The sequence below is a fragment of the Drosophila suzukii genome, chromosome 2L (genome assembly GCF_043229965.1).
Source record: "Drosophila suzukii chromosome 2L, CBGP_Dsuzu_IsoJpt1.0, whole genome shotgun sequence".
Classification (NCBI taxonomy): Eukaryota; Metazoa; Arthropoda; class Insecta; order Diptera; family Drosophilidae; genus Drosophila; species Drosophila suzukii.
This window is the reverse complement of record NC_092080.1, coordinates 12552325-12574476: the sequence shown is the minus strand read 5'-3', so window position 1 is coordinate 12574476 and position 22152 is coordinate 12552325. Positions and strand designations below refer to the sequence as shown.

Here is a 22152-nt window from a genome sequence, read left to right as displayed (position 1 = left end):
GACATGGAAAATAGTTGACCGTGTCTGCTTTCGTTTGTCCTACTGGTCATCGTGTTCCTTTGACTTACTCCAGCTTTTAGTTTTTGGCTAAGTTCCATCCTAACTTTGCAGCCCTTAAAACCTGCAGGGTGATTTTCTCCGCAGTTTGCACACATGCATTGGTTGTTGAGATGTGACTCACACGATTTGGAGTTGGTAGGATGATCTCCGGCACAATTCCCACAAACAGGCTTTATAAAACAACAATTTTGAGTGTGTCCAAAATTTTGGCATTTATAACACTGGACGAGGTCCTTATTACGAGTGGCCTTTTCCACGGTAACTCTGTGCCTTCCAATTTGCTTAATCTTTAACGACTCGGTGACATTTGGCGACATCTTGAGATTGACATAGAACAAATTTTGCCTTTCATCGTTAGTTACGTCGGACATAGTCCCGCGCAAGCCAGGCTTTCTTGGGCAGTAAATATTTGCAACGTTGAAGCCTTTGTCCGTGAAGCAACGCTCTATTTCCTCCTTAGGGACTGTCGAGTGTATGTTCCTTATCACCAGCTTAAATGGCTTGTCCTCACGGAGTTGATGATGCCAAAACTCGCAATTCAAAGCAGTCAGGCTACGAACTACCTTGCGGAAAGAATCGGCACTGTCAGTGTATATGCGAGTAATTCCGAATTTGGATGTACGTATCTCATACTTATCTGCAGAGATGATTTCATCTAGGGTTCGTTCTAGAGTGAGGATATTAGTAACTTTTGGAACACATATGGGCGGAGGTTTCGGCTTCATCAAATCAGGTTGGCTTGAACTTTGAGCTTGGCTATTGGGATCAAACGTCTCCTCATTTGTCTCCATCTCCTCAATAGAGTTAACTTCCTCAGCTAAAGGGGCGAAGCGGTTGTTGCGAAGTCCATTGGACGTCGAAGCCTGACTGGATTTACCGATTTTGGCATTATTTACATTGGCTTTGCTCTTCTTTATGTTGGCTGGTTCCTTACTGCAGTTTGAAGGGTTCCGTTTCCTGCGAAGAGAAGTACTTGGTGCTTGAAACGAGCACCCGATAGGGGGCACTGTTGAGAAGTTATTAACCCCCAAAGACAATTCTGCTGTAGAAACTGGAGTCATATATGAAGAAGCTGCAACGGTGTAAGTGGTGGTGCCAGAACTGGCACTTGTTGCTGTAACGGTGTTAGTTACAGGTGTTGCTGAGCTGGTTTTAACAGCATCTGCGTTTTGTTGCCGTAGAGTGTCCAAATGCCGTCGAGCCAAATCTCTTGCAAGCTTGGCTCGTAGTTCCGCTGGAGATTGGCCAGCGATTTCCTTCATCTTCTCAAATCCGGACAGCTCTTTCGAGAGCAGCGGATAAGAAGGTGTGTTGTTGTCCATTTATTAATTTACTATATTTTCGATTAGGAAAATAATAGAAATCAAATACAATAAATTCAAAGTCTTTACTTCTTATCTCCCGCTGGGCAGTGGGTGCACAAGCGAGAGACAAGACCTAGCCCAATGGGCAAAGTCGTACACAACGCTTACACTTTCGCTCGGGTGATAAATTGATCGAGCTCGGTAAAGACACCGGCGGGCGGTGTCTAAAAATAGATTGCGCGCAGATAAGCACAACAAAAGAAGTCCGAGATCACTCTCTGGTTGCTGATTAGAAGCTTAACACGACCGTACGAAACCAATGCATAAGCTCGACTGATTAGCTGCTCCTGACATGTGTTTTTGTTCATCACGGGTAATTCAACTTTCTTTAGAATCGCCGAATTGTCTAGATCCACCAACTTTATATTACCCCAACCGGCCACAATGCAGCGACGTTTATCGTATGATTTTAGTGAAGTAGCTAAACATATAGTTCTGATGTGATCCTTCAACTCGTATGGTTCGTCTAGGAATAGCAGGGCCAAGTTGTTGGCACCGCTAGGGTAATCAAATTTTTCGTGGATCGTAATGCTCTTCACTTGACGCTCCTCAAAAGCAAAGTCCTCTTCCTCAGAGTCCAAGTCCCATTCACCAGCCCTGACAACAATGTCTTCGGCGATCTTATATCTTAAACGGGGAGCTGTTGTGAGGACAACATTTGGTGCTATCAAGGATCCACCCGCAAAGTACTCATTATTGCTGAATAGAGCCACCACCCAGGGATATTGACCGGGCTTTGACTGATCTTCAGTGACCTCTTGCCCAAAATCCAAGCCGTTTGCATTGCTCAGTCCGCATAGTTGTTGATCTCTAGAAATTAGTCGTTCCTTTGACGATCTCTGTTGATAATTAGAAATTATTAATTATAAATCATTTTAAAGCAAATTAGACTGTTATACTTACTTCTTGCTCTTCAGATTGGATCGAATTAAAACTCTGCCAAAATAAAAGTTCGTTTATTATACATTATTATACATACATTATCTTGAAAAACTCACTTCGCGTAAAATCTCACAACAGATTTGCTCTGGTGAACAGTATTTTCCTCTATCATTGGTTAAAGGTTTCTCTTCTAAACAATGTTCTTTCGAAACACAGTGTTCGCAGGCATTGCCCAAAAGAAAGCAGCCTAGAAGAACAGTTCCGATTACCCAAAATCGTGTCATTTTGCTTGAAACTCTTGAAATGACTGAGAAGCTGAGATGAATAGCTGCGCTTTTCTGTACGTCTCAGTCACAATAAAAAATATACATATAAATACATATAAATTTTTTCAGACTTAAATGATAACTTAAAATACACCTTTATATTTCTAATCAAGAAATTAAAACCAATGAGATGTAATTCCCAGGATATACTCGTACTTAACTTTGGAATTTATCAATTCGAATCAAATTTAAAATTGCCACGCGAGTCAGCTACTTTGAACTATATATATATATATAGCCATACATAAAATCCGCAAACCGTTTATTCTGAGTTTTAAGAACAGATTTCCATTTTAGCTAAAATAATATTTTTACACAAAGCTGTGTGATTCATTTCTGATAAGAATTTTATTAATTACTTCTAAATGTTTAATTGCTCTGTTCTTAAATGCAATGTAATTAAATAAACAAAGTTAAATAAATACTTGAATACATTAAATTTTAAAACCCTGACATTAATTAGCAATAGAACTAAAATGAAATATATATAAATTTATCACATCAAAATGTAAGGATTCCAAGTTCGAAAAATTTGTTATTATACTTTTATAAATGAAAAGACTAACGATTATTTCCATTTATTTAATTTTCGATTGAAAATAAAAAAAAATTTTATATTTTACAATGCATTTTTTTAAAATATATATTAAAGGAACGGCCCTAAAAATAGTTTCCCCATCACCTGGCGGGGTTGCAACAAAGTTCCCCATACGGTCGGGTTCCCAGAACCCAAATTCCTCTGCCAGAACGGGCTAATGCTTGATAAATGCTTGACTGATGTCCAGTTTTAGTCTTGGGGCTTGGTCGGCTTCCAGTTTGCTTACTCGAGCGCAATTTCCCATAAACAGGCGTCGCTAAAGCGATTTGCATCGGTTGCAAGTGGGGTTTCCCCAAGGAACTCCCCGTTCCCAGGCCTCTGATGCAGCTACAACTGCCGCCCAAGTCGGGCGTAGCATGTGGCACAAAGTTGTCAGGGGAATGTGGCGAGATAAGCACAAATTAGTGGTAAATTAAGGCATCTGCATTGCTTACATCTCTGTGCACAGGAAAACTACTTACCTTACATACTCCACTATGCCAAAAATACCTAAATCTCAGTAGTTGTACTTGATACATTTTTTAAAGCTTTTCTATAATTAATCTACAGAGTGGGTTTATTCATATGGCTAACAGTTTTATAAAAAGTCTTTATTTTATTTTTATGATGACTTATGATAATTCTTTTTAATGAAGGGAGTCCCTACGATCAGCGTCGTTTACCAACTTCATCTGATATGAACGGCCTAGCCGAGTCATTGATTGGAGGGGTAAGTAACTATTCTACAATATTATTTCTTATAATTTTTTCCCTTTCACAATGACCTTGAAAAATTGTAATATGCCAACAAAGGGAGATTAAGATTAGTTTTCTCATTTATTTTCAGTGTAAAGTCTCAACAAAACATGACAAACTCCGGAGAAGATCACAATGCCCTTCTGTGAAATGCCCAATCTGAATCCCAGTCCTCTGACCGCAGACCAAGTTTGATGGACGTGCACTCAACACTTTCGCCCAGCTGACAGTTTCACTAATAACCCCCTTTTGCAGCCCTTAACACTTCCTTTAAGCCCCCCTTTACACCTATGGAAAACCCTTGGCCGCCCCCCAAGCCAATCCTATGTGGCTTATCAGTTTTCAATCACATTTTGACTCGAATTTTGGTACATTTTGTGTGTGTTTGCCTGGCCATAAATCAACAAGACGCCCGATAATCCTCAATTCACGGCTGCCACTTCACGTGGAGAGTTGAAAGCGAGAGAGACGAGATAGGCACCTTCCCCCAGAATAGATAAACATTGACAGCTTGACATGTGTTCAAATACCAAATCCATCCCCTTCCCGGAAAGGAAAGGAAAAGTCCTGCCACGGATCGAAAACGTGTTTTAATTTTTATTGCTCTGCGGTTCAAGGCTGATCTATTTTTTTTTATTGCTGGGGAAAAGAGCAGCTGATGAAAAATCGTAAACCAATGGGGGTATCTGCTGGGTATGTTGCTTCTTGACACGTGTCCTGGGGATCTCTTTCTTGGTCTTCCCCTTGAAAAGTATCAATAATAACAACATTTACATATACCTTGCAATAAATTGACATGTTCTTAGCCTTGCAAATACTTACTTTTTGATTTTTATAATAAAATATTTCATAACAAAAATCTTAGGAATTATTAAAAGCCTTAAATATCTAGTTAATCTTAAAGTAAATCTATACTAATTTAAAATCCAAAAGGCAATGGCCAACAAATTCACCAGGCAATTACCAAGCCATTAACCGGTGATGTAACCACTCATCGGCTCCGTTACTTCTGCTCAAAACACAAACACACATCAACTGCCATAGAGGTCCTTGGTCCAAAGACAGGACTTTCGCTCGAAGACCATAATAAAGCAATAAAAAATGTACGGAGCCAGAAGAAGAAAGACGAAAGAAAGGTAAACGCCGGTGAGGCCAACTAAAGAGCCGCAAATGCCGTCTGCCCCGCCCTCGTCCCACAGCCCCCTTTCTAATTTATCATCAAACCAGGCCAGGACAAAAGGATAAAGGACATGCGGCAGTGTAGTGACCATGGAACCAGCTGGCTTCCTGACCAAACCGACGGAACACAAAACACAGCGCTCAACTGAAACCTGCGGGTGTTTTTGGCTGCAGGTATATGTGCCCGGGTTTATGACTAAATTGAAACAGGTTGAGCTGAGATGAGACAGGTGAGAGGAGCCCAGAAAGGTGCTAGTAGCTCGCTTTTTTTGAACGAAAAGAAGATAATAGGGGAAATATTATTAAGAGGGAGATCAGTAGCAATGAACCATAAATTATTTTGAAATAATGATTAATGTTTAAATTTAACGTTAACAACTTTTACCTTTTCTACTTAAATTTACCTCCTCGGGAAGTATTTTTAAAACACCATCTAAAAACTACAGAAAAATATTATTTTATATTAGATACTGCTTTTAATTTTTCTTATATAAGGAAAACTAAAGGGTACTTCAATGTAATTGAATCTATTGGCGGCATGTTTTAGTCAGAAAAGTCATTTTAGGCGCCTCTTCTATTTTCCCCGAAGAACTCTTCTTCGCGAAGACTTCCCCTATTTCATCTTGTCAATCATTTGGCTTCTTCACTTGAACCGATATCTGTTTACACAACACAATCGCACATATCCCAAGATCAAAGCAACCACTTGAACACTTAACCCGAGGCGAGCCCCGGATAAACCCGAATCCCAACTCCACCTAAGGACACTCGGCTGCCCTGGGGCTTATCTCACTTACAAGTAATTGTAATATTATCCCTAATAAGCAAAAGATTGATAGCATTCCGGGGAAGGACCATAAAAAAGGGAGAGTGTCGTGGGGCCTGGGGAGTTATTAGGAGGGTCCGGGTAGCGAGTCTCATTCGACACCGGCTTGAAAGGACACAACAACGGACGGGATGGCCGGCTATCTGCTTACTCCTCTCATCATCACTTGAGTAAACAATGTCATAAAATCATCAATCAAACCAGGGCACTCCTCCCTATATTTTCCCCATTCCAATCTCAGCCTTCTCGGGTTGTTTTCTTGGCCTTATAGCCCCTTTTTGTATTGGCCCTTTGTGCGGGCGGCCCTAAACTGTCTAAGCAAACAACAACAAACTGGACACGAGTCCGGATTTGGTTTTTGCCTGGGATTACCCATGCCCCTTATACATTTATATATATATCCCTCCCTTTCTGTATGACTGTGCCTGTTAATACAATTAAGTGTTAAATTTGTTGCTGCCTCGTTCTTGGGTTATTTGTAAGACGGGGCAAATTGTTTTATGGGCGTGCCGCTATTTACATTATAAGTAGATATGGTCAGAAGATTTTCTTGCGGCAAGTCTCAATGGGGAAATTCGGGGGCATGTGGCAATCGCCGTAGGTTCAGGGGCGCAGGATGTGAAGGTGCTTCATAAAGTGGCTAAGTTTATGCACAGATGTGTGACCATGGTATTTTGGTCATAAGGTGTAAGGGTTTCATTCTTGGTCTTTCATACTAATTCAGTTATCAAAGAACGAAAATTGACTAGGGAAAAGTTTTCCTGGAAAACTTATACTTATTAACTTACTTAACATAAAATTTCATTTAAATTTGTTTCAATCTACCTTACAAACTAATAACAAAATCACAAATTCCCATAAGCACTTTTGATTTTAAACATTTTATAAAATTCAATGCTATTTATATTTAATTGAACGAAATTCTTTTAAAGAACTCACTCAGTGTTATCGCTGTTTCTACTTTTTCTGTGTTTTGCTTGGATTGGTAAACAAAAACATCTGGACTTCTACCTAATAATGGAAAGATATCCCTAGCAGTACCTGTTTATCACTAAGAGGTCATAAAACTACAGGACAAATATTTTTGTTGATCATGTTCATGCATGAACGATTGAACCTTTGGTAAGTCAGGTAGGATTTCTTATTAGAATTAGTTTAGGTGAGTATTTAAAAATATTTTTAAAGCTATCTTGTAAGTCATATCAAAAAATATTTGAAAACAACTGAACAAAATCGTGCTTAAACAAATTTTTAAGAAGTTTCCTTCTTAAATTAAAAGCATTAAATAAAATATTTCACTTAAGTTTTCATTTGTAGCTCGGTCAGCACAACCCACCAACTTCAATCAATAAGATGCTCATTATCCCTGACCTACGCCCACAGACACCTCTGACTGCCAATTGACTCGACGGAAATCTTCTGAAGTTGCATCCATTTAGCAAGCTTATGAGCCATCTATCATTTGCCAAGAAAATTAGTGGGAAATATCCGGTTGCCTTTAAATCTTATGGCTCTTAAATCCCTAATTAAATTTCTTTGGATGTTTTTTAACAGAGCTAATGTATAAAGTCCTTACAAATTATACAGAAACAAAAAATTAAATATTAGAATGGTTTCAAAAAATGTATACAGAGATGAACTAAATAATAGACACAGCAAATATTTTCAACTTTAAGACTGTTTCACTCTATCTGCTACGCTTATATTTGTCTGAGACGTCGTTTTATTAGATAATATGGCTAATTCTCTATACTATATAGGTTTCTTAGTTATTTTACCATTTACACATAATGTGTAAAAATGAAAAAGCCCAAAATATGAGCCACATTTTGCTGAACAAATTTATTGGCTTACTTGTGTTGTAATTAACTCTCTCGTTAAAGCTTAATCGATTTGGTTATTTTTTTTTACCAATGGGGCGTGCCTCAAAAAGTTTTTTAAATCTTAGAATCGTTTAAGTAGCTTAAACTAAAACATAAATGGTTACACTTTAAAAAGTTAATGTATAATTCGAAAAGTAATATTTCATTTGTAGGGTTAGGGTCAATCGATTTAGAGATTAGCTGCCTACTGGCCGGGGAGGCGAAGGGATCACAAAATGGCTAGTGTCAGATCTACTCGGCACAGATTCAAGCTTAGGATAGGAAGGAGTTTGGCTAGGATTTGTGAATATCCCATAGCCTTTTAAAAGGCCTGCAAGGTGCGAAGAACAATTTTTTAGCAGCTGGAAAAAATCATATGATTTTAAAGGTTTTGTTGCTGTGCCAATAATTAAGTCCAAAACTGTATAAAATAACTCCAACTAGTTAGTTCTTCAGAGCTGTAAGGGAGACCAAAATAACGATGCTGGTCTTCGAACTTGTTTTGAATGCGCCGCTTCTCCTCCTCAAACATTTCACATCGAACTCGTGCTGTTAGAACTCTGCTGAAAGCGTATAAGAGTGATGTTGCGGGAAAAAACCGCTAGAGGGCGCCAGTTCGTGGTTACTCGGCTGCTTTCGTTCTTCCCTTCGTTCCTATGGCCGGATCAGGATAAATCTGCTAGATATCCTGATAAAGATTATATTTACTTCATATATATAAATTTAATCAAAAATCTTTTTTCTATTGGTTACATATCTTCAACGAGTACATAAAACTTGCCATATACGATTTCCGTATAAATAAATGGATTTTTGCTTACAAAAATAATTTACTTATTTTTTTTGTATTAAACTTTTGAAACGATAAATTATAATTGCAGCCGGAAACTGAACGACGAAGTAAAATCAACCAATCAGCAGGATACTTCCGTGCAACACGAACTCCTGCAACATGTTCGAGGCAACTTGTTCGGCTAGAAACGACACGAAACGAATGCGAGCGAATGTATCTGAAAGATACGTTTAGTCTTTTTCAACGCGAGCATTGTAACGGATCGCAGTCACGGACGCTTGGATTAAGGGCTACAGTACCCTCAGTGTCATCTGTGTGTGAGTGTGCGTTTGTGTGACCGGTTAACAAAAAAAAAATTAACAACAAAAAACCCCCCATAAAACCCCCAAAATCGCCACCCAAGCGTGAGCGGTTAAAAAGTGATTCAGTGTAACAGTTGAGAGTTCAAAAAACCACTTTCGAAATGATAGCAAACGAAATGTGATCGAAAACAGCTGATTAACTGCGTGCAGAACAGCATTAAACCAATCAAAAGTGATCTGGAGAAAAGTGTTTCACTTAATCGCTCATTTAGCAAAGAACAAAGATCATAACCTCTCTATAAAGTCACAAAAAGTAAGTGAAAGCAGGCCAGCCCAATTAAATGAAACAATACATATTTCGGACTGTCATAATATTTATGTAAAACTTAAAAAAAAGTGCGGCATAAAAGAGGAGTCTTGTATAAATAAACAAATATTTTATACCAAAATAAACACAAATACCTACAATGGGGTTAAACGCCACACCCCCACAAGCCACCGCCCACTTCCAGAGGCTATCCCTTCTTTTGGCTCCTTTTTTTTAGGGTCAGCAAATGGAACCGATTCATTTTTTTGTGGGTTTCCCATTGTTTTGTTTATTTTTCTGCAAGCGCGCGAGATTTTCCACACAGTTTTTCTACTGTGTTTTTGGCACATTTGTTTATGCGTTGGCAAGTTTTGCTTTTGCCTTTGGGTTTTGCCGGAAAAAGGGTTTACAATTTGGCAAATCCTTTGCGGAAATATATCAAGCAACTGCCAATGGATTTAAATAAATTTACAACTGTTCAAGTGGTTTAATCTCAGCCGAAGCTCAGATTTAGATTGTTGCTTAAATCAGAGGCTTATATTTGCATTTCCTTCACTGATAATAACGATTTGTTTGAATTGACAATCAACAAAACTATTGTTGATCGTGGAAGAATGATCTTTATAAAACTTTTCGTAGAACCTAAATGTATTTGCTAAAGGCCAACGTTAAAGGTTGAAATGATAATGCAGATCCAATGAAGGGATTCTAACTTTTATGTACACGTCTCAACTATATAATAAATAGTACATGTAAAGGTACCAAAAAACAATTAAATAGTGTGGAAGTTATGTATTATGCAGAACTCGGAGCCATTACTCAAAAAGCATTAAGATGTTGATCCAGTCACTTGAGATGTCACCTCTACTTCTCCCAACCATTTTTCGCCTATCTCTTTTTCTCTTAACACACTCAAAGTTCCCCACGTACCAAAAGAGGAAAGTAGAACTTAATCCTTAGACTAGGTATTTTCTTTAAACTCAAAGTCTTAGAGACAACGAAATTGACCTTTTCACCACTCAAACAAATCCAAAATTTGTAAAACACTCAGTTCACAAGACCCCAGCCAAACGAAAATATATTTTAGCCCAAATGCAGTCAAATTGTCAAAGATTTAGGAGATGTCGAGGTGCGTGCCCTATTAGCCCCCGCAATAAAAATTAACTCAGGTTAAAGACGGGCGAAAATCCCGGCAAAGACATAAATCTCCGAACAGGCCGCAAAGTCAAATGAAAATAGCACAAACAGAAATATTTTCATTAAGAGTGTGGAAAATATTCAGCTGGGAAAAAGCAGGGAGAAGGCAGAATCAACATACATCAATCTGTCAGTGGGGCCTGTCAGCTGTTTTAAGCACCCACAAAGTGCTGCTGCTGCCTCAAAAAAAAAATAAAAACATGAAGTTGGAGACGCCGGGCAGACATTCAATAAAGATTGAACCAGCAGAAGAACCCCAAAGAAGATAAAGCAGAGCGCTGAAAAACCCCAAATGTAAATGTGAAAATTTTCGGAATGCATTTTTCGTGAGCCCCCATAAAAAAATTGTTGGACTTTTACTCTCGCTTTTTGTTTGGTTATTGGGTAAAGTTTTTCTTCGTATTTCGCTTTTGTTTTCTTTTTTTTTTTTTTTGCTAAGCCACGCGCAAAACGTGCGCCAATCAATTCCAAGCAGAACTCAAGGAACACACAGAAAAAAGCGTAGACAAAAAACCCTTACCCGTGTGAACATTTTTTCACTCCCACGGCAAACAAATTAAAGCAAAGTCGAGAGAAGAAGAGCCCGTCAAAGTCGTGTTAAAATTAGAGACAAAAGCAATTTGTCTTTGTGCAATACTTATACTCGAAAATGTATCTTGCAGATACATTTACATTTGAGCGGAGAGTCGACGGTCTATTAAGCGAACGTGTTGATTGATTTTTATTTTCGGGCATTTTACAGAAATCGACACAGGGCTCGAAAATTGTGTGTTCCCATTCCCATTGCGGTTTTTGTTAATGAAAATTCCCCGCCGCCTCTCGATGGTAAAATCAAATTGGAAAGGAGAGGGGGCTGCTAAATCATTCAACACTTGAGGGTTTGCTTCTCCAGTTGATTCTATTAATTACGGAACCGAACTCAAAAGTGGGCTTGTACCGTCTGCCCTGAAAATCGATGACTTGTTAAGGAGTCTCGTCTCAATGGGAGCAGTCTGAATGCTCTAAGTCGGGCTCTAGATAAATAATATAAAATAGCACATGTCTCTAAAATGAGGTCAGTGAAAAATATCCAAAAACATTTTAAGCATGATGTTAAACTTTTTGTTATATTTCGTATAACATTAACTAATTAAAAATAGAAAAAAACATTTTAGTTTTAGTTGAAAAGTATAACAAATATTAAAGCAAGCATTTCAAGGCGCAAAATGATATAAAAGTGGCACATGCCGCTAAAACAAAAGTATTTTAGACTGCTGTTAATATAATTCTTATTTTTAGAATTTTAATGATTTTGAAAGAACGGAACTAAATAAAAATAGGTGAAGGGGTATAAAAATTGTAATAAGCCTAATTTATTATTAAATGATACAAAATAGAATGGAAGTATTACAAAGATTAAAGCAAACATTTCGAGGCAGCCCTCAATCTTTTTTCCGACTGTTAAGCTAACAATTTAAGTGCATCCTGCTTATCTATCTAGCTTTCTAAGAAGCATAAAAGAAGTCGAAACTCCCCTTAATACTTTTCCAATTTTCCTCCCCTGGCTCCACAGTTTTTGTCATCACCTTGGCAAATAGATTTCAGTGTCGGACGAGCACTTAGAATGCTGCTTTGGCTGCTGCTTTCCACTGGTTGCTACTGCCACTTGCCAGACCAAAAATTGATTGATTTTATTTGCACGAAATGGGGAAAAAAAGAGAAAACTTCCACCAACTCCTTCTCGTCGTTTTCTTACCTCAAGATTTTTCGGCGCGTTTGCGGTACGTAAAAGGGGAAAATAAAGTTTGGCGAGGTGTCTGTAACTGACATTTTGTGGCCAACTCATTTGCACAGTTTGAATTTTGGGCTTCCCCTTGTCATCTGGCTGAAGTTATGGAAAATAGGCATTTTTTCGTTTTATTTTTGGAGTGAGGACCTTTGCCCTGGATACCAAACTCAGACTATTGTCTGGCCGAAAAGTATAAATATTCCTCATTCATTTATGGGCCGAAAATTGCTTTACATTTCCTCTACCCCCATTTTCCTGCGGTTTCTCGCCTGCATTATCGATGAGTGGGTTTTTCATTTGCAGGAAAATTCACCTCAAAGCACTCGGTATAGTTGTGACTCCATTTTCATTCCACATTTACAGGCTGCAGCTGTGAGGAGCAAAAATTGTCATGAATAAATGATGGCCAAGACGATGATGATGATGATGACGATGACGACGATGTTACGGGCCAAAAAGTGAAGACATACAAAAATATATTTTACACAGTGAAATCGTATTTTTCCTTCCTCTGTTTTCAATTTTTCTGCAAATTTATGGCATATTCCCAATTGAGATGGCCTCGGCCCAAGCTAAATAAAACCTTTGTTCCTTGTTCTCCGGAAAAATTTGTTAGGAAATGACTCCTCCTCTTGGATTTCTTACCGACAATTAATTTGAGCTCTCTACTCTCCATGGAAATTCCGTATAGAATTTATTATAAATATACAACTCAGAAATTCAATGAAAATTTGATGCATAAAGTGGCCGGTCCGGAATTGATTGGAATTGGCTTAATGAAAATGTTTGTGTGTGATATTTCCTTAGATCTAGTTTTTTAGTTAAAGCAGGTAAACTTAATTTCATAAGTTAATATTCAAGTTCTTGTTCTCATTGAACTACAAGGTTTTAAGATTACATTAAATTAATTAAATCAAACATGCCTTGGCTCAATAAACATTTAAATGATTAATAAAATATTTAAGCTGCCTTATAAACTTAAAGCATTGGAAAAAATTACCATTTCAACGAATATTTTATTGATAAACAATATCAAAAACATAGCCATATATTTCATGTAAAAAGAGAAAAAACTACCAGAGGAATTTGTTTTATGTCAGGGAATAATATTGCTTTTATATCCCAATGTGTATAAATAACTGAAATCAAACATTGAACGTCAGCGAATTATATCAAACAAATGGGTATGTGTGTATTTACTTATGGCGAATTTACAAACGGAAAATATTTATGTGGCACAGAAAAAACTTTTGCATTCACCGATTGATTGACAGTCAAATTAGCGGCAAACAAATGGCGAGAAGCCAAGGCAAATAAATTTAAAATTCATGCGATATATATAGGTAGGGGATGACACATATACACTGTGCGCATATATGGCATATCAATCAAATAAATTATGGCATTGTGTAGGGCAAATTACGGCAAATGGGCGATCCACTAGATGCAAATCAATATGTGCAGCAGGCAATCATTCAACTCGTTCGCTCGTCAGTCAATCAAAAGCTGGCCATTAGTGGAGAAAGGGGGTTGGTGAAAGGGGTTGCGGGGCGGATTTTCCAACAGCTTCAAGTGGCTGCTACGGGCATAAACAAGCCAGTGGAAACTCTTTTCGCTTTTCCGATTGTTCCTCTTGTTTTTCCTCTTTTTTTTTTGGAATTGGCGCCGGCGTCGTTGCAACCTAATTTCCCATTTATCGAACACTTTTCGGAACTGGCTCCATGGCAAATATGGCAATCATATGCCGCTACCAACGAATTGAATGTTTACACGGTGGGTGGGAAAAGGGGGAGGGCCTCGAAAAGGGGGCACACACGCATCATCACTCATACGTCACGTTGTCTAACTTGTATATCAATTTGGGCGGGCTGTGGAAGGGGCGCCTAATAAAAGATACAAATGAAAACTCATCGAATTGGAAATGCTCTGGCAATTAAAATGGGCTATATTTTCCCATAAAATGTATAGAGACTCCTATCGGTTAGTTTTAATTAAATGCAAATTTGTTTTTCAAAAGCAAAGGCGAATTAGATAATATAATTTTATAAAAGGATACTTTATAGACCCAAACAATTATAAACTAAATTAAATACCTATAATAAATAGTGAAAATAAAGGCATTACAGCCATGGATCAAACTTCAATACCTTATTTAAAGTAAATTGAGTTACCTTTGGACAATATTTTACCAGATAAACCCCTCCAGATAGGGTATTCTTGAAAGATCCCGCCATTTGATGGGGCATCTGAAAGTACGTGCCTCATGCCTCATGTTTCATTCCTCATGCGCCATGCCCCTTGGCTCAATTCAATTGCAGCCCAATTGACGTTTGCATAAATATTCCCTTTCTGCTCAGTTTTTGCCTTTTTTACGGCTGCCCCTCTTGGCCAAAGTTTGCACAGTTTATAAATTCTGTAAGTTTTACCCCTGCCACTCCGTTTTTTATGCCGCCTGTTGATTTTTTATTGCACTCGATGCGTGTTGCTCTTTAGCACAAAATAAACAAATTAAGGCGCACAAACTGCAGCTTTTTGTTGTTTATAAATTTCGATTCATTTCGGTGATGTTTTTTTTTTGTTCCCAGTTTATTGGCCGGGTCGAGATTTCTCAAATGTTGCCGAAGGGGAATTCTTCGCCCGGGTTGTTTATGAAGTTTTGAAATCGATTTGGCAACGCGGCAAGTGGCCCTCCCACTCAAATGCAATAAATTCTAAAAAAACACATTCCTCTTTATTTGGTCTCGCAATGGAATTCTTGCTTTTCCCCTATCTATTTATATCTCTTGTTATTTATGGTACGGACTTATTAATTAATTCCCATCATCGTAATTTTGTTGGTTTTTATTTGGGCAATTTGATCTGCCTTCAATCAAGTCAAGTGGGTGAATCGAATTAAGTGGTGGTTTTATGGGTTAATTTCTAATAGAATCTGAGGGTGGGCTTTTGAATTGAAGCTTTTTAAATGAAAAGTGATTTGTTGCAGTTTATATTAGCTTATTTTTGCAGAATTTTGTGATATTTTTGTGCAATTGTTTTGATAATTGTGTATTTATCACAATTTAAATGCGGCCAATTATTCAAATAAATTACATTTGCTAAACGGGAGCATACTCAGCTATATTGCATAATGCTTTTGCCCTTCTATAAATTGCTGCAATTAACCAGGTGCCCTCACAAAATTACAAACTTAATCTACCTACCGAAATTTGTACATTTTCCCGACTGGTAATTTTAAAATTGTACTACCTTAGATATTCCCACTTCATCAGCCGCTTGGCCAAAAACCAAAATTCAATTACCTCAATACGCTTCGGGCCATGAAATTGTAAGCTGATCCAAAGAAGCTCGGAAAATGTACGATGAGCGAGGGAAACCCAAAAAACAATACAATTTTGGCATACGCTTCCAATAGGGGGGTGGGTTTTGGCAAAGCCAATCACTCAAAAAGGAACGGTAATTGATAACTTTTCAATTTTCCATAGCCAAGGGCAAAATGGCGAGAGGGTGGAGATCCTGGCAACATATCACTTCCCATAGAATTTTCACACATTTTACTTGCAAGGGGGTCAGAGCTGCTAAAAACCCCCAATGAACCACAATGGGAAAAGCGAAAGTTGCAGAGCTTTTCATTTTGTCTTTTCCCAACTTTTGACCATAATGACCTTTTGTCAAAATTAAAAACATACATTTGGGATTTTCAAATCGTGGCAAAGCATTGTGCAAAAATTTCAATTTAATTTCGGTCTGTAAATTTTACAATCTAATTACTGATGGTTAGTGCAGTTCTGGGATTTGATTCCCCTGGGCTCTACTATCTACTCATTCATTTGATTACACTTTTCCGCCACTTAACGACGAAATTATGTAAATTAGGCTGCCCAAAAAAAAAATATCCCGTGAGTGTCACAAGGTTAAAGATCTGTTCTTTGAGATAACAATGTGCCTGTAGAGCACTGAAAAATAAATAAAAGTCTCTAAAAGTCTCAAATTATAAAATTCTTGTTTGTTCTTTGGATCTATAAAATTAAATATCTCTTTTTAAATAATAATAAGGTAACCCATCCTTGTTTATGAAAATAAATATATAAGAAAATGGTTAAAATATGTTCGACTTCCTTAAGTAAATTTGAGAAAAATCCCCCATATCCAAAGACCCAACCTCCACCTTTGCCAACTCTTGAGGTCACTGAGGACTCACCTGCGTCAGGGTATCGCTGACAGGGTGACATACGAGCACCAGAACCACTCCCAACCTGAACCACCTGAGCCACCGGAGGAAAGGAAACCCAACAACAGGCTGGGGAGTCGTCTCAGTCACTTGCGACAGTATCGCATTTGCTCTGAAATTAGTTTGCCAGCAACCAAAAAAAAAAAAAAGGAGCGAAAAGCGAAGGGAAAATGAGACGTGTGTGACGATGTTAGAGCCCCGTTTTGTGCACCTGTCGAGGGGGCGGGAAATCCACCTGGAAATGTGGGTGGGGCTGTGTTGCCCATGGCAGTCGGTCCTTGTTGACTTGTTTACAGTGCCAGCAAACAGATACAAAGCGAGCGGATGGGTGGAGTGCAGGGATACGGGGATACAAAAGATACACGGATATGCAAGTCACATTATAGTCAGGATAGTCACAGTCTAGTTGGAGTTCAGTTTAGTGGAATTGCCCAAGTTTACATCTGCATGCGAACACTTTCCTGACAGTCATTCGAGGCTCTAATTTATTTGATTTCATTCTATCCGCACCATAAATGTCTTCTGCATTTGTCAATCAAAAAGTTTCAGTGACCCACATGAGATTTATATATAAAACTTCGTGTCAGAGATTTTAGATATTTTTTGGATGCGCAGAAGTTGTAGCCTGACACATTGCCACGAGTTCATACAATATTTAATATTCGTAGAGGTAAAATGGTTAGCAATTTTAAGTTTTAAATTTAATCAATAAATATAGAAAATCTATAAAATTTTAATAAAGCTTAGTTGAAAGAAGTTTATATTTAAAAGTAATAATATTTCAATAGAAATTGACATTTTGTCAAGTCTAAAATTTAATAAAATTAAATGAGAGAATAAATGTGGCTGCATGAAAAACATGTGTGACATTTAAATACAAATCGCCCACAAATAAATTTTAAGCTTATACTACATAAAGGTAATCCAAGGGCTAGTGAATCAATAATAAATATTCAAATAAATGCTTCAGACATATAAATTCCAGACAATCTTCTTGAGCATGTTTAGTCCAGCAATCTCGAGGTGACATCATCCAATGGAAAGAATTACCATTCATGATCAAATTGAGCCCCATCTTATCCCTCACTCAATCAGATTGTTCATTCATCATTTGCTGCCTCATCTCTAGCCAATTGATCAATACTCCCCTTTCTCCACCGAGACCTTCAATTATCTATCAATTAGAGACACAGAGAGATAGAGAGAGACGGGGAGAAAGGGAAAGCCCAGCCTTTCCATTTAGAACGGAAATTATTCATGACTTCCATGGAAAACCGAAAAACAAAGAGGCCAGAGGAATACAGAAAAAATCAAATTCGAGAAGAAAGCAGAGAAGATAAATGTCCAACAATTAGTCACACCTACGATGACAATCATTGGGCGATTGAACGAAAAGGTGGGCTTACCCATGGCTCCCAATCGAATTCAAATCCCCCCCAGTTCCTGGGTCAGACAATGGCCACAGTAATGAAAATTTAGCAGGCCCAAAACACAAAACCAGACTTAATTGCCCGTAGGCGGAATGGGGAAATGAACCAAGGGCTTTTACCCCAAAAGTGCATGTGTAGTTTTGATTAGCGTCAGGTGCCGTGTCAATCGGCAATTTGTGGCCCGCCCCCTTTGGTAGAATGACATTTGAATGATGACAGGCGAATCGGTGACTGGTAACAGGTAACAGGTTACAGATCACAGGTGACAGCTGGCGTTCTTCCGCACTTGTTTTCCCTGGGTTGGGCCGCATCACACACCCTCTTACCAAAAATGTCTCTATTATGACCAAACAAACAAACAAATTGCTGCCTTATGTTCTGTCGCTTATAGTGACTAAACCAAGGGCGTGTCTAGACCAAGAAATAATTATTTACATATTCATTTTTTTTTCACTCCTTCCATTGCAGATACAAAACGGAGCAGGAAGCCAATCGAAACAAAAATCCGTCAGAAATCAACAATCAACATGTTTGGCCATCTCAATTTGCTGGCCGCTCTGTTTTTCATCGGCACACTGAAAGGTGAGTTAAGTCAACGCAAATTGAACACGTTTTTCATAAATATCAGAGGTGAATCGAAGTTTGGAATGTGTTGGTAGTTTATAAAACCAATTTGTTGTATAAGATTTAAACCCCTAATGGTTCCACTTTACTGAAGTAATTTCTATTAAATATTGTTTATTTATTAGGATATTTAAAAGAGAACAGAATGGCCCATGTTTTTGGGTAGTGTTCATAAACCCACATGAATTTTAAAATAAAATAATTTTCTCTACCTATCTTCATTCACCAAATATTCGTAAAAGCTCTCCGATTCCATGACCAAATGTTAGCCAATTATGCAGACTTCATTTGTCAACGTTTTGGCAAGTATTCAAGTATGAAATTTCACACTCTGGCTGACATTTCGCTCCATGGGCGGGTGCGAAGAGGGGGTCTGTGACCGCAGCCTGGCGCCAGCTCCATGGCGTGCCTCATAAATTAATTTACACTTGAAACTGGCCAAGCCAAACAACAACAAAAACTGCAATAACAACAGCAAAAATAAAAGTGTTTTGTTGCCACAACAACAACGAAATCAACAGTGGCGAAATTGAATGCCCCCAAACCACCCACGATGGGTCGGAATTGCGAAATTGCATCCGGGAATGGTTCAGGGACTTTACTATACAATAGGTTTCATGAAGTATACTGTTATTGGTCAATAAAAAAACTATAAGCCGTATTACTTTAAACTAAAAAGAACCATTAACTTTAAATGTTCTAAGTGACATTTTAAGGGAATGTGAACATTTCAGGAAAAATTAGAAGTTTTATTTACGGTCTATAATCCAAAATTATAATAGAGATGTCATTCTTTATGCCAATGACCCTTTGAGTAATAAATAATGCATTATTAAATATATAAGTTCGGGCTAACTTATATAAATTTAAATTTAAGCATTTAAAAATATATATCTAATATAAAATTACCCAGGTTTTGTATTAATAATATATTATGCGTATAAAACCAGCGTTGATATTTTAAGAATTAAAACCAGCGTTGATATTTTAAGAATAAATACAAAGTAAAAGCCATTAAAACTGGAGCTTTTACATTTTTACAAAATTTTCATTCTCTATTACTGGATCCTGCTAAGAATGGATTTTAACTCAAGTGACACCAGACAGCTAGTAAGAAATCCTGTTGATTTAGATTGATTGTATCAAATAAAACTATAGATACTCCTTTATAAAGGACTGATACATCTTATTTTGTTGATAAATTAAGTTCTTCTACCTCCTGCCAGCATTTGGCGCTCAAAAAGGGGGACCCCTTTCCAGAAACCCCCTCCGCCGCCACTGTGCACTGTGGTCATTATCAGATTGAGTGGCCAACGGGAACCACGCGTCTGTTTAATTGAAATCGACGCTCGCTGCGCTTACTTTCTTCGCACATGAATTTGTTTATTAACAGTTCCCTAAAAAAGCGATAAAGAAGCTGGGTTTTTTGGAACACCAAGGAGGAGGGGGTTATAGGGGGATAGCAGGAGCGGCGCCCAGGGGATGCTGGGTAAATTGCTCTGCGACGGCACTTTGTCGTCTGTCGTAATAATTCCGTTGCAATTGAAATAAATTAAATTGCATGCGGAGCCATTGTCAGCGATGTCGCCTGTTTTCCCCCGTTATTTGTGTGCGCTTTTGTCAAGCGGAATTGTCAGTGGGTACTGAATTCAGCGCCACCCAAACCGAACCCCAGACCCGACTGTGCGACTTTCCGACCCTATATGGTACCATATATACCCATAGCCATACCCGGAACCCATGCCACCCATCACGAATGCAGATGCATAAACCGCAGCGGCCCAAACCAAAACCCCGGCAAAGTCATCACATCTCTCGTGATGTGCACATGTCACTGCGGCATTTGTTTAATTAACAAAAACGCTGATGTCCCTGCCCCTCTGTCCCTGGATTTTCCGTCGCAGCCCTGTGGATTGTGGGTGCTAAGTGGTGACCCCGACTGCTACCCACTTTCCACTTTCCACGCCGAACTCTCCATTCTGGGGGCCAAAAAAGCCTTGCGGTTGTCAGTCATCGTTTGTCTTTGTAATTTGTGCCCCGATGAGTTATACTTTCGAGTGCGTATTTGTCCATCCGTCCCACTGTCCTGACTGATTAATGTGATGTGTGTTTGTGTGTGGATCATGAGCTTTGTGGATGATGAAAACTTTTGCTGATGGAATTTTGAGAATTTGGAGTGCAGGAGCAAATGAAACCATGATTGGATGATGGAAATGCTAAGGATAATGTGAGACAAGGGAAATGGGAATTTTCCAATGGCACTCTTCATTTAACTTCACCCATTATTAGGGTCATACTTAAAAGGGTTAGTTATGTAAAACCCAAGTGACATTTAAGGAAACTTTGATTTATGATGCATTAGAATGTATTTAACTTAATGAATGTACTTCATTTAAAAATCATTTTCTTTAGATATTAGTTTTAATTTATATACATAAAGTCGACCATGGACCAATATCCCTTATAACCAAATTAATCAAACGAAATCACAAGTCTAAAGCTGCGTTCTTAAAATAAGTTACAAAATCCTAACTAAATTGAAGTTCCCATTAAAGCCACACCTTGTATTAGATTTAACTCCTTCGGTCCTAAACACTAAATACTTATACTTCAAAACAATTTAACCAGCCACAAATCAGCTAAGCATAAAGGTCACCACAAACAAAACTTTCTCAATAAAATGTTAAACGAAACTTAAACCAAGTCGACAACCGCAACACGAAAACCATTTGAACTCCCAGCAAGAAAATAAAACAAAATATAAACCGAACTGAACTGAAAACTGCTGATGACATTTTTCATGGCGCAGAAGAAGGAAACATAGGGAAACATTAATCATTTAATTTGATAAGCCATAAACGAAGTTGCCGATAATCTTTCTACGTGTTGCATTGAGAACGGGGAAAATGCCCTTTACTTTTCAGGGGGTTGACTTCGACTTCGATTTCGACTTCGATTTGGTTTGGCTTGCAACTGAACTTTGTGGGATTTTTACTTAGATCTGCCAGTGACGCATTGCATGCAATTTCAATTGATTACGCCACGCTCGAGGGGCCAGCTAAAAAGATGAGAGACAGGCCCAGGGGGAAAACTACTTTTGGCTTTCACTTCACTTGCAGACAATCGAGGGTTGGCCAAACTTGTCGCATGAAAATGCAATTCAATTGATTTATGTGCTCGATGCAATTACTTGAGAGGAAGCCGAACGAAGCTGAAGTTCTGGCTGCGTGCCGGGTGCCAATAAAAATCCAAGCTGCCCCTGCAACTGACAGCCGCATAAATTGCCGCCCCATTCCAGCGGCAAACCAGCCAAGGAAAACACCATCCATCCCCAATCCACATCCACCAATTTTCTTGGGCGGTGGTGGCAACCCTGGACACCTTGTCACTAGGTGTGAAAGTGCTTCATGCCACGCCCACACCGAAAATAATCAATGGGCGTTACGGCAGCGGGCCAATTAAATTTATTGCCAACTCTTTTGTGCCTGCAAAATTGTTTTTAATTGTCCTTGGCAATTAAAAACACGCCTTGGCTCCCCTACCCACCCTCAAAATTAATCGAGTCGTGTGCCTCTGATAAACACAAATTTAAGGCGAGTAAACCCAAGGGGGTTTTTGTGGTCGCTGGGTGGTTGAGTTTTGGAGTGTGCGGAAAAGGGTGGCAAAATAAG

General features: G+C 38.4%; 2 protein-coding genes across 3 annotated transcripts in view; one reads left to right on the top strand and one right to left on the bottom strand.

Moving 5' to 3' along the window:
* Positions 1-1528: 1528 nt before the first annotated feature.
* LOC108013065 (phenoloxidase-activating factor 2-like) lies at positions 1529-2478 on the bottom strand. Its single transcript, XM_070996906.1, has 4 exons — positions 2440-2478; positions 2328-2360; positions 1640-2263; positions 1529-1588 (listed from the first exon to the last, which is right to left on the bottom strand). The coding sequence occupies exons 1-4, from the start codon at positions 2476-2478 to the stop codon at positions 1529-1531; spliced, it is 756 nt and encodes a 251-aa protein (XP_070853007.1).
* A 6380-nt stretch (positions 2479-8858) lies between these two features.
* The window catches only part of beat-IIIc (beaten path IIIc), an 81545-nt gene continuing 68251 nt past the window's right edge, over positions 8859-22152 (top strand). Inside the window, exons 1-2 of one of the 2 annotated variants that reach the window (XM_017090429.4) lie at positions 8859-9240; positions 18326-18439. In XM_017090429.4, coding sequence (XP_016945918.3) covers positions 18385-18439 — 55 coding nt within the window. In that variant the 5' untranslated portion in view covers positions 8859-9240; positions 18326-18384. The remainder of the gene's footprint in view (positions 9241-18325; positions 18440-22152) is intronic. The other variant, XM_017090430.4, reaches the window with a different exon arrangement.